At 38.1% G+C, this 22,384-nt stretch overlaps 2 protein-coding genes across 3 annotated transcripts; one reads left to right on the forward strand and one right to left on the reverse strand.

Annotated features, from left to right (window-relative positions):
* Positions 1-755: 755 nt before the first annotated feature.
* kpna5 (karyopherin alpha 5 (importin alpha 6)) lies at positions 756-16,964 on the reverse strand. The gene is made up of 14 exons (XM_079837842.1): positions 16,840-16,964; positions 15,007-15,140; positions 14,724-14,825; positions 11,762-11,861; positions 11,587-11,681; positions 11,366-11,497; positions 11,169-11,257; positions 7,072-7,171; positions 6,754-6,917; positions 6,579-6,657; positions 6,360-6,485; positions 6,143-6,270; positions 5,438-5,616; positions 756-2,613 (listed from the first exon to the last, which is right to left on the reverse strand). Exons 1-14 carry the CDS (start codon positions 16,841-16,843, stop codon positions 2,426-2,428), a joined length of 1,620 nt encoding a protein of 539 aa, XP_079693968.1. The 5' UTR covers positions 16,844-16,964; the 3' UTR covers positions 756-2,425.
* zufsp (zinc finger containing ubiquitin peptidase 1) lies at positions 16,923-22,229 on the forward strand. 2 transcript variants are annotated; one of them, XM_079837840.1, is made up of 12 exons: positions 16,923-17,060; positions 17,934-18,481; positions 18,559-18,660; positions 18,756-18,815; positions 18,901-19,008; positions 19,218-19,327; positions 19,452-19,620; positions 20,369-20,554; positions 20,629-20,791; positions 21,366-21,529; positions 21,661-21,881; positions 22,048-22,229. In XM_079837840.1, exons 2-12 carry the CDS (start codon positions 17,944-17,946, stop codon positions 22,093-22,095), a joined length of 1,869 nt encoding a protein of 622 aa, XP_079693966.1. In that variant the 5' UTR covers positions 16,923-17,060; positions 17,934-17,943; the 3' UTR covers positions 22,096-22,229. The 2 variants fall into 2 exon arrangements, with proteins under 2 accessions (XP_079693966.1, XP_079693967.1); XM_079837841.1 differs by lacking the exon at positions 18,559-18,660 and having other exon boundaries at positions 16,994-17,060; positions 21,661-22,049.
* The last annotated feature ends 155 nt before the right edge of the window (positions 22,230-22,384 follow it).

The raw sequence follows: 22,384 nt of genomic DNA on the forward strand, positions 1-22,384 counted from the left end.
TTTAACTATCATCAGCCTTTAAAAAATAAATAAAAATAATAATATCATGAACATAATGACGGGGTAGAATGGACTGGACATCATATAAAACAACAACAATAAAAATTAAAAAACATCAATGCATTAAAAAAATAAAACAGTACCAGTGTTTCCGCAACTTAGACTGAAAACATGTAGTGCTAAACCTTGATACAAAGGGCACCAAGTAAAATCTTGCCTAGGGCAGCAAATTGGTCAGGGCCGGCCCTGCGACTGTTAACTGTTAAACATTACATTCATAACCGTTCGGTACACGCGTGCACCGTACCGGAAGCCCTGTACCAAAACGGTTCAATACGAATACGTGTGCCGTTACACCCCTAATATATATATATATATATACACACACGTCCAAGAATGTTAGATATGGTAGGTTGTTCTAGGATCTTGTATGGATCAAATCCACTAGTGATTTTTTTATTATTTTATATTGTCTTGGTATGTCCTTTTGTATTCACAGCATTTATTCGCAGTCATAAGGTTCCTGCGTTTCACTGCACTGCTTTGTAATTTCTTTTCTGTGCAAATATATTACGGTGCGCATGAGCGTTGTCCATAAGCACAAGTTCAACTGTTTTGAACTGCGTCTCGTTCTTGTGACTCGAGGCTGCGCTTCGCAAGAAAGCGTTTTGCGTGAACGGATGCAATTAAGCAGCCTATATTCAGCAAGGTCTTCCGCTCCTTATTGCTCAATTAAAACAACAGTACACTTATTTAAATGTGCAACAGAACATTTTATTTGTCTGTTTATTTGCCTACATCATTTCACACAATATCAACATTTGTCCTCGAGGAAAGCAACAATCTCCTCTACACTGAAGGCTTGTACCAATGATAACTTAAAATACAGATGTTTTTTTTTTCTTATGCGAAAAAAAACAACCCAAACTTAGAAAACATTGTACAAACATGAGAAATTTTACAAAACTATACACAATTGAATGTGCTTGATAAAGTTTAATTTTACAATCTCAATGTTTTTCTTGTGTGTAAATATACTTACTTTACGTTATTATATCTCTTATTTGGATCAAACTCATTTCAAAGGGAAAATGGGTGTCATTTACGGGCAGAACATGAGGAGGAAGTAAATAAATCACACCAAAAACAAAGAACTGAGAGGAACTTTGTGCCAGACAGGTTTCATCACAAAGGCAATCTTCTGCATGTAAAATCAGCTGAAGCGATTCAAAATAAAAAGGATTTAAACAGGTTCCTTAAAGGAAATTTGAGCACTAGAGGGGGGACGTATGAGAAAGTTCTTCGAATGAAGAATGTTATAAAAAAGACGCTTTCCTTGCATTAGTATTTCACTGCACACCAAGACCATTTCACTGAAAAACTTCCTCCTTCTATCCTCAATGTATATATAATATACACATTTTACTACATCTCAACACTTTCTAACATGTGACATTAAATAAATCAAATTAAAGCCAGTAAGCACAAAAAGAAACACCTTCAGGTGAGATGAGAATGATATGCATACATACAAACAACTGCATCCTAGTGATCACGCGACCACACTTAAATAATTTCATGCAACGCTTTTAACGCAATTGCAAAGTGGGTGCTGAGAGGAAGTGGGCTATAGTGCTGGTCTCCCAACAGCTGGAGCCCACAGACCGGTTCCTTCCAAAGAGCACAATAAATACGGCTATGAATCTCCCAGGTCAGCAGTTTGCTGCTAGTTTACAAAACGGCAGAATAAATAGTGTAACTAGGCTTGACATGCCCTCAGGATGCATCGTGAACAAATACAGTGGGTGTGATGGCACACAAAGTCAAGGAATACATCCAATGCAAATGTATCAATGCAAATACATTAGTTACTCTTTCTGGCCAAACAAAAGACCTTGTGATTTCTGCCACCCCAAAATTACATATTTGTTTGCATAGAAGCATTTACTTAGCAAGAGAAGAGAACTGTCAGAGCTAAAGGCTGGGTGTCTGTCAAACACTTTATTTTCTGATTGAAGAGGTAGTTTCACATTTCTCAAGGGACATGGAGTAAAGTTTACTTTACAGGACACCAGTGCCAATGTCTAATAATAATAATAACAACATCAACAACAATAATAAAAGCAAGATGCCTTTTGTAAGTCTCAACTGGACTTAAACTACAGACTCTGAGCAATGCCCTCCTTGGTTCACCTCACAGATCTTCTCTCTCGATAAAGGAGCTTGGAAGATAGGTAGGATGGAAATAGAAGATTTAGTGGGTTGGATTTGGGGGGCGCAGGTGTCATCTCTGCTGTGAGTAGCGGAGCCGGGTCTCCGTGTCTTGGAGCGAAGGTCCTGCACTGCAGAGAGAGAGGGAGAGGAGACTCCAGGTAGGATGGAGGAAGCAAGGCCTGAAGCTTGGCCAGTAGCACAGGTACAAGGGTTAGAGCTGGAAGCCCTCCATCGGTCCCTCGGGCTGCTGGAAAATGTACTGGCCCTGATTCTGATCCACCTGCGGAGCGATGCTAGCATCTTCCTCTTCCACCCCGAAGTAATGCTCGATCAGGTCAAATGCCTTCTGGTAAATCTCCTGGTTCTCGTGGCTCTGCAGGAACTCAATCTTGTCTAAGCCTGAGGAGGAACATCAGTCAAACAAAAAACAGCTAATCAAACACAAATGTGCGCTTATTTAATAATAATAATATTATATTATAATCATTACCCCTCCTGGTCTAAATATCCCTGCCTCTGCCGAATTATTTTTATCCTCGGTTGGAAAAATAGATATTATATATTATCATATATAATAAACTGATGCATAAATGTATTATGAGACAGAATGCTGAAGTTTACATCATCGTATAAGGTGGGAATTATTATCACGTAATATTGACTGTTGGATTGGCTTTCTGTGAGTCATTAAGAAATGATGGTTCTATACTTTCTAAAGAAATATGAGGTAAATATGTGAATACATTATTTCTCCACGTGCGCAATTTTGGACTGAAAGTTTGTAGCCTATGTTGTGTACCAAAGCACTGTAATCAAAAATAAATGGGCGCTTATGCGATTGAATATGTACAGGTTTGCGTGTGATATTTCCATTCAGAATATCAATAACTACTGATTAGTTTTGCATTCCTATCAAAAATGAAGAATTATTAGTGTCATTGTAAATAGTTGTCAAAAAGCTAAGCTAATCAAATAATTCAAAGCTTAAATCGCAATTTTATATATACACACTCACCTAAAGGATTATTAGGAACACCATACTAATACGGTGTTTGACCCCCTTTCGCCTTCAGAACTGCCTTAATTCTACGTGGCATTGATTCAACAAGGTGCTGAAAGCATTCTTTAGAAATGTTGGCCCATATTGATAGGATAGCATCTTGCAGTTGATGGAGATTTGTGGGATGCACATCCAGGGCACGAAGCTCCCGTTCCACCACATCCCAAAGATGCTCTATTGGGTTGAGATCTGGTGACTGTGGGGACCATTTTAGTACAGTGAACTCATTGTCATGTTCAAGAAACCAATTTGAAAATGATTTGAGCTTTGTGACATGGTGCATTATCCTGCTGGAAGTAGCCATCAGAGGATGGGTACATGGTGGTCATAAAGGGATGGACATGGTCAGAAACAATGCTCAGGTAGGCTGTGGCATTTAAACGATGCCCAATTGGCCCTAAGGGGCCTAAAGTGTGCCAAGAAAACATCCCCCACACCATTACACCACCACCACCAGTCTGCACAGTGGTAACAAGGCATGATGGATCCATGTTCTCATTCTGTTTAAGCCAAATTCTGACTCTGCCATCTGAATGTCTCAACAGAAATCGAGACTCAGACCAGGCAACATTTTTCCAGTCTTCAACTGTCCAATTTTGGTGAGCTCGTGGATCAAATTGTAGCCTCTTTTTCCTATTTGTAGCGGAGATGAGTGGTACGCGGTGGGGTCTTCTGCTGTTGTAGCCCATCCGCCTCAAGGTTGTGCGTGTTGTGGCTTCACAAATGCTTTGCTGCATACCTCGGTTGTACCGAGTGGTTATTTCAGTCAAAGTTGCTCTTCTATCAGCTTGAATCAGTCGGCCCATTCTCCTCTGACCTCTAGCATCAACAAGGCATTTTCGCCCACAGGACTGCCGCATACTGGATGTTTTTCCCTTTTCACACCATTCTTTGTAAACCCTAGAAATGGTTGTGTGTGAAAATCCCAGTAACTGAGCAGATTGTGAAATACTCAGACCGGCCCGTCTGGCACCAACAACCATGCCACGCTCAAAATTGCTTAAATCACCCATTCTGACATTCAGTTTGGAGTTCAGGAGATTGTCTTGACCAGGACCACACCCCTAAATGCATTGAAGCAACTGCCATGTGACTGGTTGATTAGATAATTGCATTAATGAGAAATTGAACAGGTGTACCTAATAATCCTTTAGGTGTGTGTGTGTGTGTGTGTGTGTGTGTGTGTGTGTACACACACACACACACACACACAAAAGTTAGTCAGCAGTAGAGTGAGTGATATTCTTAGTCTTTTGTTGTTTGATTAACATTAAGGCAGCAGGTTTATTGGACTGCGATATTAACGATTAACTGTTTACATTTACTTAAGACATAACCGACTGTGTTTACATGAATACTCCGTCAGACTTGCATTTTGACATGATGTATGTGAGTTTATTTGACAGTCCAAGTGTAAACCATTAGATTTGCCTAATTCGTTACTGATGATGCATGATGAGGCGGCCTCATTTCTGTCTGCCGCTTTAAGTGTGTGCACACAAAAATCCGATATATATCGACATATCGCCCAGCCCTAAGTTATTTGGATTTAAGTTGGTATTAAAAGTTATAATAAGCAATTTACATTTCTCTAGGTTTTCTTTGAACATGTCGGTAGAAAGTCATGCCAGACACATCAGTAAGAGTTGATTTGCAAAATTTGCAAATCCACAGAGTGCTTCTTTTTACCGGATTTCTTGCAAATCAACTCTTTATGATTTTCATAAGCAAAACAAATTATTGCTGACTTTGAAGACATTGTCCTAGTCACGCATTGCGATCCAGTGTACAAAATGTCCAAGTCCATGTCAAGTCCAAGTACAAATTCACCCGAGTTCGTGACAAGTTCGAGTCAATTCAAAATTGAGTCCAAGTTTGAGTACCCCAACTCTACTATATAGCTCCACTGTGGATTGTGATTTATTTTCATGGGGGGGGGGGGCTTTTCAAAAAGGCCTCTTTTATTAAGACATTTCCAGTAGTTTTCCAGTTGTCTGAGATTATTGGATTTTTTTCTAAAGATTCAATTGCACACAAAAGTTCTAACAAGTTAATATTTTCAAGCTTAATTAGAAATATTTATAATGACAATAATTATTTATAAATAACATTTCTAGACCTGGAAATAATCATTAAAATATGCATCAGGTGACGCCTGCCTACCGTAAGCCTCTTCAATGAGAGCGCAGTAAGGGTTGATGCCCGATCCGTTCTGTTTGGACTCTTGTTCTCCCAGTCTGAGGATGTTCTCCAGACCATTCAGAGCCACCTGCACAATCTTGGAGTCCATCACTGTGAGCAGGTCACACATGGGCTTTATGGTGTTGAGAGAAACCAAGTACCTGTGTGTAAAAAAAACATTACAACCACTAAAAATATGTCGGTTAAATATAACAAGCATCAGACGAAAATATCACTTCATAAAAAAATAATGACTTTTTACGGCCTTTTAACATATGATTAATAGTGTTCCTGTTTTTATAATTAAGTGCACTAAATGAATGTGCTAAATTGGAAGCCCTAGTATTTGCATAACCACAAAATGTGATCTGATCTGACCATTACTGCCATCTACAGGCCAAAAATGCGCATTGATTCTACTCAGTGGTTTAATGACTGTTATAAATCTAACCCAAATCCCAGCATAATTACTAAGCTCTTCAAGCCTGTCCTAAAACAGATTATGAGTAAATGGTAACCTGAGGCAGCATGTGAGGGGTTTAGCGTGCGTTACATAAGAAAACTAATATTAACATTCTCAGAACATTTGAAAAATATTGAGCAGCAATGAGTCCTCCTCAATCAGAATAAATCCTTTCAAATTCCAAGAATGAGGTAATAGGCAAAGCAAAAGAGCCCACAGTGCACCTCATCTGCTCTGGCGTGCCTCCCGAGGTGGCATTGGTTATTGCCCACGCGGCCTCCTTCCTGGTGCGGAACTCGGCTTTCTGCAGAATCTCGATTAGCACTGGGAATATGTTGGCATCAATCACCGCCTGCAACAGAAAGAGCATCAAGCCACAGCTTTTCAGACACAATGTGTGTTGTGTAATAATATTATAGTGTCACAGTCTGGCTGAAGCACCTGGATTTGCACTCGGTTCCCAGCGGTGATATTGGAAACGGTCCAGCAGGCCTCTTTTTTGATGGATTCCTTCGGACTGCTAAGTAAATGGAGCAGGCAGGGCAGAGCGGAGCAGTTCAGAATCACCTGGCGTAGGACAGAGCAGCACAACAGATCAGAAAACGGTTCCTTTTTGACACTATGTGGACAACGTCGCATATCACAAAGGAGCTACACTACCTGGGTCTGAACATCATCTCCTGTTACAATGTTCCCCACCGCTCTCAGTGCAGGGGACACCACTTTGTAATCACTGTGCCTGTGAATAGCCAAAAGAGATGGATTTTATGCCTAAATCAGTGGTAAAACAGATACCACAAGGTTTATTGCTTGGGTTAGCATGTCTGTTCCTCACATGAGCAACTCCACCAGCCTGCGACACACGCCTGAGTCAATAACTGTCTGGATTTTGTCGTTGGGTCCATCTGACAGATATGAAAGTGCCCAGCAGGCATCTGCAAGAACATCAGGATCACTGCTGAAGAGCAATCTGGAGAGCACGCTCAGACTTGGTGACACCTGTGAAAAAGGAACATTTGCTTAGTCATTATATGTAACATGTTTACAGAGGAAAAACGCTTGTTTAAACAAAGAGTGTGTTTGTGTGTATGACTGAAATTTGATAACTATGCATTTGGAAAGTGGTTTATCCAGAACTGGTTTGAGAACTCACTTTTGCAAAGTCCGGAGGGGGATTTTTCCCTCTGCACAGGTTGGACAGTGCCCACACGGCGTTCCGGGTGGTAGTGAGCCGATTTGATTTTGCAAGCAACCTGCAGAGACGAGGGAAAAATAAAACCGATCAGACCACTAGATGGTGGTCATGTGAAAGTCTTATGCAGCACAGTGAAACATAAGCACACCATCTCAAGTCACAAAGTACACACCAGCAATTTGAGAGTGGGAAACAATGATTGTTGAGAAAGGTTTATTCAGTTTTAGTTGTTCTTATGAGAATAAGGCTCCTAATCAAAAACAAGATTTTAATTCTTTGAACTGAGAAATTCCATACATTTTGAACCCCTTTAAAATCCATACAATGAGGGGGATTGACAGGAAGTGTTTTTATTGGACCCTAGGTAATGCAACTTAAGTCTTAAAGCATCTCTCAACATTGACAGCATACACAGCTGTGTATTCTGACTAAATATTATATATATTAAAAATATTAAATTTTATCAAGCAGCACACAGGATCTCATTGCTTAATGACATCAATTCAGCCATGTCTATTAAACCTTTGACAAGTACTATTACAGCAGATATTCAAATCTGTTTGTGTTCACACTGTCTCTGAACCAGAGAGAGCAGTTATGAAACAGCATCACAGTCTTTTCAACCACACAGTAACATTATTTCTGTTACAAAAGTTCACATTAATCACAGAAGTACTAGTATAAAAGTTTATAGTTCAGATATAAACACTGATGTCTACACAGCTATCAAAAGATAGCAAAATTAAGTAAATTGAGCATGAAATAAAGATTGTATCAATTACATAGTTATGCCACAAGGTGGTGATAAGTGACTGTTACAAAAAGTAGGCTATTTGTCACTGAATCATTCAAGAGATTCAAAAACGTGGATTCATCCATTAAATGAAACAAGTGAAGTATTTATATTTATGAGAGTCATTGAATCATTCATTTTGTTGACTGTTCAGAATTGTGGAAGAATAGTGATCTCTATTTGAAACAAAAAATCGTGCAGCTATAATACAAACACACATGAATGAATAAAAGTATTTCTTTAAAACACACACGCACGCACACGGTTAGAGTGATGGCAAAGCTGCATTTTCCGCAGCCATTACAGGCAAAATATAGAAAATTATAAAAATGACTTTAAATTGTAATATTTCATAATATTACTATTTGTATTGTATTTTTGATCAAGTAAATGCAGCCATGATGAGGCTTCTTTTAAAACCATTTAAAAATGTTATTGACTCAGCCAGGGCTCTGAACCGGTTCAAGGAACGAAAACGAAAACCGGAAACGAACGAAATTTTAAGAGGAACAAAAACGGAAACGAAATCAAAATCAATTTGAATCGTTCTGAACATAAACGTAAATTTGAAATGACCATTAACCGGTTAATAACGTTATTTTATCGTTCTCTTTAATATTTTAATTTGGCAGTGACCAATCATGAATAGAGTAGCTACAGCATGTGACGTTGACGGATCAAGCGTGAGTGAAATGCCCGCGCACCATCATCTATGAATCTACCGGTTACGCAAGTCAGTGTAGAGCGCGCATTTACATGCCTCAAGTACATTTCTTTCCCTGCTGAGGTCATCAATGAAAGCGCAGGTATTGGAGGACATTCTTTTCGAACGTTTAAATAAGCAGTACGGACTTTAAGCTCAAATAGACTGATTTAGGCTAGTTTATGGATTTTGTTTAAGCCTGTCCAAGCAGGCTACTAGCATCTATCAAACATTTTTCCTATAGTCTTTCAGATTGCCAATACAGGACAGGTAAATGTTTTCTATATAGACGGTTGATGCTTCGTATTAAATGGTATGTTATATTGCATTAAATGATCAAGCTTTATCAGCTGACTGAATTTGATTATGTGATCCAAGGACGTGTTGCGCAGTGTTTGCTTTGAAATTAGCAGTTGACGGTGCATTAAAAGAGCAATAGTTATCCAGTTTATTTATTCTTTATTCATGCAATTTTTAAAACAAGTCGTGTTGAAAAAAAGTTATGTACAAAGAATGTTATCACTCTTCTGAAAATAATTCGGCAAAAGAGACCACTTTCGATTGTCTAACGCTCCATTAAAACAGGTCCGCTGTTTATGCTTTGTAATTAATGCATGTATTTCTGGTTTTAAAAATGTTATGAAATAAATATTCAAGTTTAATTACCATGCGTTATATTATTATTATTGAGTGAAAATAAGTCTATTTATACATATTTGTTTAAAGTATAGGCTAAATTAAAATAACGTTATTAACCGGTATTTTTTCATATCAAACCGTTTTCGGAACAGTAATGTTTATTGAGGAACGCAAAAACGGAAACGCTATAATATCGATTCTGCTCGGAGTGAACCGATTGATATTTTTTTCCGTTTTTAAGCCCTGCTCAGCACCGAATGGTTGTGTATATCAGCATTCAGCATTAAATGGATGTGTATATAACCTAAGTTGCATTTTAGTATAGTAGATGTATGTTAACAGTAGGGCAGCCCCCTAATGGCTGACTAACCGTTAGTCGACGAGAGGAGACTTAGTCGACTAAATTTTAATTGGTCGGTTAGTCACAGGGAAAAAAATTCCAAAGGAATTGGCAAAGTCACGCAGTCCGTGATGGACAGTTCGTTGGCTGGTCTATGTGGCAGTAAATCCAGACATTCATTGACATCAGACATGGCTTATCATTTGAAACTTGTAAGTAGTAGCCTAACATTAGCCACTTTACATGGCCACTCGCTCTAACATTAATGTTAACCTAGATAAATGTGCACTATTATTAGGCGCACTTGTGTTTGTGCGGAACGTGGAAGCTAAATTAGTACCGCATTTGCTCCATGCGTACTTTAACATGCATTTCCTATACTGTGGATATGACGAGACAGAAATCACTAGTTTATTAATAAATTGTTAAAATGTTCAGACAGTCTCTTTGCCTTTTTTTTACGACACATTCATAATCATTACTGTTGCCGTTGCGCTGCAGCAGGCTTTGTGTGCACGCTTGAGCAGGGGTTTGACATTAACATTTTTGCTCACCAGCCACTGTGGCTAGTGGTTTTCCAAAGTTATTAGCCACTCAGCATTTTCACATAATGTAACAAATGCAAGTCGTCACAATTTTAACACCAATACCATGGGGATAAACTGCCATATAGATATTTTTTAATATCATCTCAGAATCTGGCAGCAAGTAATTAGGCTGCTGAAATTAAAATTGAGCAATATGCTCAATCCCACTCCAAAATTCAAGCCCTATAACACCAACAATATTCAACCAGAGCAAATTACCAGAGTGAGGGGAGAACGCACAGCTGGTATCGTGTATCTATTTTGTGGGAGGTGACTCTTGGAAGGGTTTCAGATATTTCAGTATCGATATGTATAAAAAAATATATATATTATAAAACCTTTTTTACAACACAGCATTGCACTAATTTTATTATTTTAGATGCCTTTTTAAAAAGACTACAATTAAAAAAACACATACTATATATAAAATTCAACCCGCCAAAGTAGCTAGTAGGAGTGACCGCATTGCATGACACTGCATAGGGCGGGCTGGCGGGTGTTAATGTCAAGACTTGTTTCTCTGTAATGTAGAACAATATTACATATAATATTTTTTCTCAGCCACGAAAACTGAAAGCGGTAATTGGTTTCAGTTTCGGGTCCGAGTACATATATTAAATTAAATTAAATTATATATTATTAAATTATTATAACAATTAAATTATATCATAAATGTCAGACTTGAAACATTTTTAGTCAGTGGCAGCCCTAGTTAACTGTGTCCAATTTGTTAGAAGGGCTCTTTTAAAAGCATGAAACAGACTTATATTTTCCCTGTCTGCATTTTACATCACAGCTCAGAATATTAGCTAGAGTGTGTTAATGCCATCAAATGGCATTTTCCTGATATATGTAGGGATCTGAATCTGAAAAATGTAGGGACCTGCGCTATTGAGATAATGGATAGCTTCCAGCAGGTATTATACACTTCCTTAAAAGCTAACAATATAAACGCATACAATTGCAGTTTTGGAATTAGTAGAAGGCACTCACTGCTGAAGAGAAGGCAAGATGCCACAGTTGAGGACATAGTCTCTGCATTCTGCATTATCCCCAGCAATATTTCCTAACGCCCACACTGCCTGCGAAAACAGTTATACACAACAGATTACTTTCATGGTGCTGTGGAGTTCTGATAAACCAGCTATTGTCTATAAGGTATGAACCAGGTTAAAATCTGCAAATATTACCTGCTCTTGTACATCCTCATACTCCGAGTTGAGCAGCTCTATGAAGATGGGCACAGCCCCCGTCTCAATGACCACCTTGGTGTGTAGGAAGGTCCCAGAGGCAATGTTGGTCAGAGCCCAGGCTGCTTCAAACTGGTCAAAACAAGCAACAATACCATCTTAGAGCTTGGCTGTAATGGCAATTCAGCTTTCAAAGAGCTTGAACTATGACATGTTCTTACCTGCAGAGTGCAGTTATCACTCCTTTTTAGGAATTCGACAAATCGGTTGACGACACCAGGTGTGAGGATGACCTCATCAATGGGAGGATTGGGTTCTGAAGGAAATTAATAACATTGTAATCTTTAAATAACTGTCATCCTTGAATTTATGAGACTTAGGAATGAAGACACCAACCTTTAGAGAGCAACTTCCTGAACCTCTGAGTGGCTATGAGCTGCTGGTCTGGATCCTCAGAGAAGATCATTTGAATCATGTCTTGGGTTATAACTCCTTCCTGCACAGATTGACATAATGTTCATACTAGATGTGCTTTAGGAATTTAAAAAAAAGTTTAAATGAACCAGGAAAATTGACATAATTTGGTCTTGAACATTCACATTTTAATGTCTGTCAGTAAGATTTTTAAGGACTACAACAAACGGCTGGTAGAGACTACAACGAGCTTCTCGTGGGTTAGTGACATCACTAACCCTACAATTTACATAAACCCGCCCCTGGAAACACACAACAAAGGCCATATTGAGAAGAGGAAGAGTTAGTAGTGTTGTTGCCATGCCGTCAAAAGGTTGAACCTCCCTGAACATTATAATCCAAATATAGATCTCTGTGCTGCACATTTTACAGAGGACAGCAGTTCCCACTTTAAAAGCAGAAGCTGTTATTTATGGGCCACAACCTGCAAGTATGTTTTATTCTTTGTTGATGTGTTTTCCATGAATAGATTCTATCATTATTTTTATGCTGCAGCAAGGATGTAAACAAAGGGAAACACTGTTTGGCTCTAACAGAAGATTTACAAATAAAAAAAAACATCATTCTGAAAGATCCTGTATCAGCCGTTCTTGCGCAGGTTCTGCTCGATCCTCTTCACTAATATTCTCCGGGTATAATTCGGGCTCAAATTGATAAGGCAATATTGATGCCACTGTTTATTAGGGATGGGCAACAGTGGTCGAGTAATCGAGTACTCGAACGTGACAGCGATCATCGATCATGAGAACGATGATCGCCCTGAAAAAAAAATATTTGTCTCTTTTTTTTATTGGTTATTGCTTCGTTTTGCGCGGTACCGGAGGTCTGATTGTTTAGCGTTATACAGCCTCCAGACCGCGGCGAAATAAAGGGAAACTGAGGCGTGCACTGCAGTGATGTCTGGAATCACTGATCATTAAATGGTTAGTGCAAGATGTGCAGCGCGAATCTGTCATAGCCTACATAGCATTATAATGACGTAGAAATAGAATGCTGTCAATGATCTGTGCTTAGTGTGTATCAACTGATCAACAGAGAAACTAGTGTGTATCAACTGATCAACAGAGAAACTAGCGAGAACACTCAGACTAGCCCGTGAAGTTCATGTGCGCATTCGCGTCCTTTTCTGCAGATGCACGTTGTAAGATTACTTTTATGTTGTCTATCTGATTAATCTAATATAAGAAGCGTTTGGTTGAGCTTAATAAGCTAGCAAAGCGCTGCCGTTATACCGGCTGTTCATTCTCTTCAGTTTCAGCTCAAACGCATATTTCATGCTCGACATGATGGTTTAGAGACAGTCATATTCTTTTTAGATAGGCTATTTCTTTCTCAGAATCATTGATATTAGTAATGCAGCACTGCTATACTGTTCTCGTATTTTTTAACAGTAGACTAGTTTATTTAAAGTTGTTTTTCGTTATGAGTTCGAAAACGCTCAGTGATGTCTGTAAACACTTCGATCATGAATAATACAATTAAGTGCATGATGTGCAGAGTCAATCTGTCAAAGCATTATAATGAGAACAGGATTTTAATAAAATGTTGTTTCTGTGTGCTTTCGTTGTCCGTGTATCAGCGTTGTTAAGGGAAGAGCGCATTCAAAATGTTCCGTTTCAAACCATAGCCTGTCAAATCTAGCACGCTGAAGTTCACGTGCGCATTCACGTCCTTTTGTGTTGATTTTTGTCGTAATAGGTTCATAATAATCTTCATATTAATAGGGTGCGTTTGGTTGAGTTTATTAACCAACTAGCAAGCTCTGCAGGGTGGTGTTATTTCACAGTTTCAGCTCAAAGGCAATGCTCGATATTACTGACTTGGTTATTTGAGACGGTCATTTTATAAAGATGTTTCTTTTTCAAAGACATTTATACATCATAATCTAGCAGTTATTTTTTGTTTTATATGTTCATGTTTTCATATACCTGTTTTCATGTCACGTTTGTATTTGTCAACAACCATTTTCATAACAGTTTTCATTATCTCAGTGACGGACATGCCCCGCCCCCTGCACATGCCCCGCCCCCGAGTACTCGAGTACTCGTTTTTGAGACCTATCGATGATCGAAATGAGAAATTGACAAAAATGCCCATCCCTACTGTTTATTACAGTACACCTGAGCATATGCAACTACCCGTAATGGTAAGGCGCGAGACGTTTCCGGACAGCGTGCACTAGGCGGTTAGCGAATCACAACTCACTGGGCCAGCTAACCAATCTGAGCCCAATGTGTATTTCTGAGGGAGGGGCTTCATAGAACCAGGAAGCGATCCGGCCATTTTTACAAGAAGGGACACAGCGGTGAAGAATAAAGGTAAAATGTGTGAAAAAGAATGTGTTTTTTTAAAACAAACCCCATAAACACAATAAACCCAGTACACCCCATAAACACAATCAAGCTTTCGAAACAAGCTGATCAACCACCCCTTTAAATTGCTCAAAAGTGACAGTAAAGACAGGTTGGAGTAATGGCTGCCAAAAGTTGTGTCAGTTTTGCCATCACAGGAATAAATAAGAAAATATACAAATAAAATATAAAATCATTTTAAAATGTATAAAAATGGAAACTAGTGTCATTCTAAATTGTAATAATTTCACAATATTTCTGCACAAAAAAATTCAGCATTCGGAGCATAAAATATATATTACTTGATATGAATAATTTATATTAATATAATGACATCATTTAGATTTAATAATTCTATAACATGCTTCCTTATTACACAACTTATACAGCTGTGCTAGATTTGAAGTGCAGTATAGTCAATTTGAGATATATATATATATAAATAAACAAGCATGGCAAAACTTTACTGTCTAATTATCTGTGTAAGGGAAAGAGTGTTTAGATAGTGTTTGACAACTGACTGGATTACTTACACCTGATACAGGTACAGTGGAGCTGATATCAGGGTCTTGAATGGGGCATTCAAGCATGGACTCATCCCCAGGTGGTATAGACACATTCCTCCTCTTGAACAGCTACAGAGAAGGTAGAACAATTTACTTTCCTATTTACACAGAACTGATGTGTCAGATAAACAAATCCGGTCGTATTCTTCAATATATACACTTTTATTCCATAATGTACAATAAATCCTTCATAAACACAACTGTAGTATAATGTGCTTTTATAATAAAAAAAGAAACAATAATGGCAAACCTGCTCCTCCCTCTTCTGTTTACGGAGTTGTACCCCCTCCTCCTCTCTCCGTCTCCGCATTTCCTGGGTGTTCAGGGCTTTATTCTTGTAGCTCTTCATTCGATAGTTTTCTTTGCCCGGGCTTGCCATTGCGTCTTCAGATTAGACAAAGGAATGTGGTCAGATGCACTTTCTGATACTCAATTTCTGTTATCTATTCTGCACATCAACTCCAAGCCTATAGCAATGCATACAAGATACACAACTGGTTGAGCCAGTATGCAATTCTCATGTGAATCCAAAAGGAATGGTTTATCTGAAAGCAATTATGATTGTCAATACTAGCATTTCCTGTGTAACACTGCTGAGTGCTAACTGACACTTTGCATGCTGAACTTCCTTCAATATCCGTTTAACGTTCTTGTTGTTCAGCTAGTTTGAGAACACAGTTCAGAACAGTGTTGGGTGTCATACATTACTGCAATTAATTTCTGTAATTTAAAGGGATAGTCCACCCAAAAATGAAAATTCTGTCATTAATTACTGACCTTCATGCCGTTCCAAACCAGTAAAACACTCGTTCATCTTGGGAACACAAATGAAGATCTTTTTGATGAAATCATTGACAGCCGTGTAACTACCAATTTGTCACTTCAAAAAGTTCATAAAGAGATCGTAAAACTAACCCATATGAATTGAGTGGTTTGGTCCAAATTCTCTGGAGATACACGATTGTCTTATATGATGTACAGCTTGAATATAGGCTTTTATTCACATATAAACATTCATCAGTGAGCATAAAAAGAAGCTCAAACGAACCCGCTTGACACACAAGAACAAGCTACGCGCGGAAGCTCAAACGTGCTTTGCAAGACATGAGAAGGAACCTCATTGGTTCTTGCACATCAAGCGAACATGCTCAATGGTCTGTTTACCACAACTGATGTGCGAGTTGATGAACGTTTGTATGTGTATAAAAAACAAAATTCAATCTGTTCATCTTATAAAGCAATCGTGTCTCTTTGGAACATTTGGGCCAAACCGCTCAGTTCATATATATAATGTTCATAATGTTTTTAACGTAGTCAACGTTGTAATTGCTTAGCTGTCAATGGAGGGACAGAAAGCTCACAGCTTTCATCAAAAAGATCATCATTTGTGTTCCTAGGATGAACGAGTGTCTTGTGGGGGCTGTCAGTCCCCACATCTTTTGTGTTCCACAACAGAAGAAAGAAAATCATACAGGCTGTGATTGGAACAACATGAAGACAGCAGTTTCAATTTTAGGAGAACAGTTCTCTTTAAGCTTCAAACCATAAGTCCATATTCTCGACCTTCTAAATACTCGGTTTACACAAATGCAGTACTTGTAAACAATGCTGTTTTAATTGGATCAGCTTATGTATGAATAGGTGAGGACTGGAGTCTGGACTAATACTACACTACATAAAAAACCATGGTTCTCATTAAACGTTTAACGCCCAGTACCAACATTGATACCACACAGCTTATTTGGCTCTTCAAACAACTAAATGTTCCTGTCTATTTCTGTTGCGCATTAGCACATATTTAATGTGCAATAGCTGGACAGTTGGAACCAAGACCATACAGATCACAAATCAAATCAGTCATATAAAGCCACAAACACACTTTTAATACGTTAGAGGTTTATAATCACTTAATTCCAGCAGGCTTTTCCACTTTCGTCCTAAACTGTACTCTGTGCTAACATGCTAACGTTAACCGTGTTGTGCTAGCTTGGCATAATCGTCAAAATTGTCTATGCACCCTGTTGCCCCATTCGCTTCCTGAAAAGAAAAGGCATTTACATCTTAGATTGTGTATAATACTCACCCATTAGTCGTAGATTAGAGAGAGAAATGCTGGTCGTGTGTTTTTAAATTTCTCTCAAGACCCTCCCGAGTTCCTCCAGCTGAGGGCAATATGGCGTCGAATGATGGCGAGAACGTCACCTCCGCTGCTGTTTCCGGTTTTCATAAGCGGCCTCATTCAATAATAAGAAATGGAAAGTGAAACGGGTTATTGTTCAATTCAACATATCTACCTCTAAAAAGGTACGTTGCGTACAAATACGATTTCGAGATAATTTTAGGGTGGATTTTTGTTGTTGTGCAGTCGGTAGAAGAAGACTTACATGTTATGTTATGTTATTGTGTAACAGCCGGATTGTCCAGTTTTATTGTTAGCTAACATAATCGATGCTTAATGTCGCGTCTGGAGCGTCTCTATCAAATATAGGTTTCAGATTAAGTAAGGTAAAATAGCCACCTCTCAGACTTTTGCAATTTATCGATAATTATATTTTGAAAGCGTCCATTACAAAAAATTTACCAAGCTAAACATATCTGTCACAATTATGAGTTTTGGCTGTCGAATAATTGTCACACAAATAAATGCAATTATATTGTCCCGTTTGTCTTTTATAAACAAACATTGCACAGGAGTAGATTGACATGAAACACAAATATATAATACAAATAATTATTACTAATAGTATTTATATTAAAATAATAAGACGTTTAACATATTTCTCTTTTTTTCAACCACTTTAATCTTATTCCACTCATTTAAGGTTATGGTCTCAAATCTCAATCATGGTTAAAATTGTATTAAATATAATTATACTGTTATGTAATACATATATTTCTGCAATTCCTCCACTTTCTATTGTAATATTAAGGCAGTATAATTATCCCACAGGCATTAATTTCAAAGCAAGAAACGTTAAAATCATTGTGACAGGTCTGTACTATTGCAAAATCAGAAGAAAATGCTGAAAAGAAGAAGCTTTTGGGATCACTCTATCATTTTGATATATTTTCCTTGATGGCAGTGGTTGTAAATTTGTCCCAGTTTTATTGTGCTAACAAAACCTGTGATAACTATGACATTTTGGCTGAAACTATTCTTCCGTTCGTTTCATCCAGCCTTGTGACGATGCCTGTATGTGAAATCTGCTGTGAAGAGCTCCCATCTGAAGCTGAGATGAGAACCCATCTCCTCCTGAGTCACATGGATAATGTGATGGCCTGCCCGTTCTGCTCTTTGTCTGGGGTCTCGTACGATGAGCTGAGTTTCCACATCAACGCTGCACACATAGAAAAAGACTGCAAGGACATGAATGTGACAGTGATTGACAGTGGACAGAAAACCTCAAATGGCTCGATTGCTCAAAGTCCTAATACTACAAGGACTTCCAATGTGAAAAATGCACAAAAGGTATCTCAAGTCTCACACCCGGCATCTGGCCACCCTTCACCCTTTCAGGTAAACGGGATGGCCACGCCGATTACAGGGACCTCTCTTTCTCAGGAAACCTCGACTAGCTTAAAGAGTTCACCACCTGCCGCAGCCACAGCGAATGGTGTGATAAAACTGGTCGGAACTACACAAACAGCCACCACCAACTCCAGAATAGAGAGAGAAGATGGGCATCGAAAATCAAAGCAGAAGCGCCTTTCCTCACCTAATAAAGGTGCTCTTGACTTTACAACATAAAACTGATTTTACATTAAGCCATTAGGCTAATACTTTTCCCTTTGTGTATGGCAGAAGGGGGCTTTCCATGCCCAATGTGCAGTTTGGTCTTCAATGACTGCTTTATGCTGCAAGAGCATGTTGAGCTTCATTTACAGGACCAAGACATGACTGAAGGTGTCTTATCTCAAAACATCAAGAATATTTGCATGTTTACAATGTATATCACTAACTTTCTATGATTGATTTCTGATATGGTTTTCCCTCTTAAGGGGCCGGTCCTGATGTTGGCACTTCAACAGAAGCATCTTCTACAAGCAATGGTAGATCAGGTGAGTTAGCAAGAATTTGGCATCTCTGCTCATTCACAAAGTCAATGACCCAACTAAACTGTAACTGTTTAATTGGAATCTCCAGGTGTGTTACTTTATGAGTGTCCAATGTGTTCTTTGAGCTGTTCCAGCAGCACCTCCCTACAGGAGCATGTTGAGCTACATCTGGAATACGGCTCAGCACCTGCAACAGGTATGTGAATATTATTACGTACGCAAATGCATATGACATTTTTCCTGGAATTGTTTGTTAGAGTTACAACCTAAGTTTCATAGGTTGTCTTCACAAGTACAAGACACCTATAATTAATCAACATGGAATCTTTTGTAGCTATTGGCACAGCAAAACTTTGGTTTGTTAAAACATCTGACTTGAAGTTCATCTGGTTTGGGTGTTTTTAGGACATTCACCTGGAGACCTGACTCTGGCTAGGAAGCTTCAGGAGGAAGAGGAGCAAAAGTGGAGGGAGGTAGAGAGCAGACGGGAAGCCGAGAACTTTAAGAAGCTCCAGGTAAGCTATCGACAACTTCACTATGAGAATTCAAGGAATGCGCACCAAAAAATTGAGAGAAAAAAGTCGACCCACCACAAAAGACTTTAGTTTATCTTCCAGCGAATGTATTTATTTGTTTTAGAAGCAGTTTGGGCTTGATAACAGTGGTGGTTATCGCAAGCAAATGGAGAGGAATATGGAGAGGGCTGTTTCTCGAGGTCAGATGGTTCCTGCAGAGTTCCATAGGAAAAAAGTGGAGATGCTTGAATCTCTGGCCTCCGGGGTCGATGATGGCAGAAGCAAAACATCAGGTCTGATTGGGACTGCATCATAGCTATACCAGTAATCTTGACAAATTTGGTCCAGTTGGTGAATTATTAGACTGAAAAGTTCTATATCTTTATAAATAATTTAAATGTACAGTACCGTTCAAAAGTTTGAAGTCTCTTTTGCTCTGCATTTATTTGATCAAAATGACAGTAAAAACAGTAACATTGTGAAATATTTAAAATATTAAAAATAGTAAAATAAGTTAATAACTGCTTTTTTATTTTCTAAAATGTAATGTTTATTACTCCAGTCATTTATAATTTGCTGATTTAGTGCTCAAGAAAAAAATATTCTTGTGCTGCTTAATATTTTTATGGAAACCATAACACACTTTTTTTTAAATAGATTACATCAAATAGATTTTTTTTTGTTGCAAAATTATGAATGTTTTTTTTACTGTCACTGTTGATCATTTTAATGTCTCCTTGTTGGAATTTTTTTTTTTTTTTAAGAAATCTTGCCGACCCCAACATTTGAACGGTAGTGTATGTATATATGTTTAATTAATTAATTAATTATACATTATAATACATGATTCATTTTAATTTAATTGATTTATTTATTTTTTGTTTTTTTTTCATTAATAACAATTTATTGCTGTTGTTGTTATTATCATTATTATTATTATTATGTTATTATGTAATTGTTACATTGAAATTATACAGAAACCTGTAGAAAATGAAAATCCATAAAACTGAAGGTTTAGACTGGTTAATCTTTCTGTTTCAGGACTTATGGAAGCTCTGTATAGGTACTACCAGAGGGATGCCTCTGATTGTGCTCATGTGTGGCTCTGTGCTGAGACTGATCACTACTCCTCTTCGGAGGGGGACAAAGGTTGGGGATGTGGCTACAGAAACTTCCAGATGCTTCTTTCATCTTTGCACAGGATGGAGCAGTATAACCTTTTACCTGGTACAACATCAGCGACATCATGTTATTCTCTTAGCGCCTTGTTGAATAGTACCTATCATAAAACTTTCCTTCAGTTTCAGTTCCCAGCATCCCGAGAGTGCAGGCCATAATTGAGGAGGCGTGGGCTCAAGGCGCAGATCCTCAGGGTGCTTCACACTTCAAACATCGGCTGCAGGGGACACGGGCTTGGATAGGAGCTACAGAAATCTATGCAGTTCTCACCTCCTTTAGTGTGAAGTACATATTGAAGCCTCAAGTTTACATTCACACATACACTACCATTCAAAACTTTGGGGTCACTAAGATTTTTGTTTTTAAAGAAATTAATACTTTTCAACTAGGGTGCAATAAATAAAAAAAATGACAGTAAAGGCTTATATATTGAAACAAGATTATATTTCAAATAAATTATTTTGAACTTTGTATTCATCAAAGAATCCTGAAAAAAAAATGGCTCCACAAACAAAAAATAATTTGAAATATTTATTGAGCACCAAATCAGCATATTAAAATGATTTCTGAAGGAACATGTGACACTGAAGACTGAAGTAATGCTGAAAAATCTGATTTGACATCACAGGAATAAACTACATTAATATTAAAATAAAATATATTTTAAATTGTAGAAATATTTCAATATTATTGTTTTTACTGAGTTTTTGACCAAATAAATGCAGCATTAGTGAGTACATGAGACTTATGTGCTCACTAATGAAATCTTAAAAAATCTTACTGACCCTAAACTTTTGTACAGTTCATTTACATAACTTAAATAATATTAATTGCATATCTTAAATGTCCTTAATTTTAGAGCCCGAATTGTGGATTTCCACAAGCCCACTGGCCCAGGAGACACACACCTCAGAATGTTTGAGTGGGTAAAACAATATTTCTCACATTCTGCCAGTAGGAGTGCAAGACTGTCACCCAAAGTAGTGCATACAACATTACCACCTATATACCTCCAGCACCAAGGTATTCCAAGACTCTGGTTTCTATTGTAAACTACAGCACTTTAATCAGAATAAAGTGAATTTATAGCATTGACCTCACAGAAAAATAATTGCCTTTGTAAGATAACGTACGTGTTCCGTCTTTATGATCAGGCCACAGTCGCTCGATTGTAGGAGTGGAACAGAAAGTAAATGGCAACCTGTCCTTGCTCCTCTTTGATCCGGGGTTTGCACCTGGGGAAATGAGGAGACTGCTGTCGCAGGATACAGTAGCTACTATGGTACGCCGTATGCGCAAATTGCCCAGTGGCCTAAAACACAGACAGTATCAAGTGGTCGTCGCAGATGGGGTGCTAACAGCCGAAGAGAAACGGGTAATTAAAACCTACAGAATTCACTGCTTGTTTGGGCATCATAACTGCTGACATGAACTATTATTTATTTATTTATTTAATTTCAGTAATGTATTTCATCGAGATTTTTTTAATATGGGCAGTCTGTTAAACATTTCAACTACTGAATCGTGTCTTTGTTTTTCAGACCTGCATTCTTAATTCAAGGACTCTATGTGCTGAGAAAATTCCTTGATGCAATTGTGCACATCTGCTGACTGCAGTTTTAACTAGTCCCTGCTACTTTTATCTACTACTTTCTTGAAACAGACTTTGAAACACTATTTTTGTATATAAATGTCAATAAACAATAATATAGTTTTATCTTACAATAAGTCAGTTATTCTTGTCATCATGTGTGTGAATCTTCAGATTTTCTTTCCACTAGTTGTATTCACATGGTATTGTTGGCACGTGGTGAGATTGTTGACCCTATCTGTGGCCTAGGGATGTTTGTCAGCCTTTAGCCTTATGCACTCTGAAGT

This window comes from Gobio gobio (genome assembly GCF_949357685.1).
Source record: "Gobio gobio genome assembly, chromosome: 15".
NCBI classification, from domain to species: Eukaryota; Metazoa; Chordata; class Actinopteri; order Cypriniformes; family Gobionidae; genus Gobio; species Gobio gobio.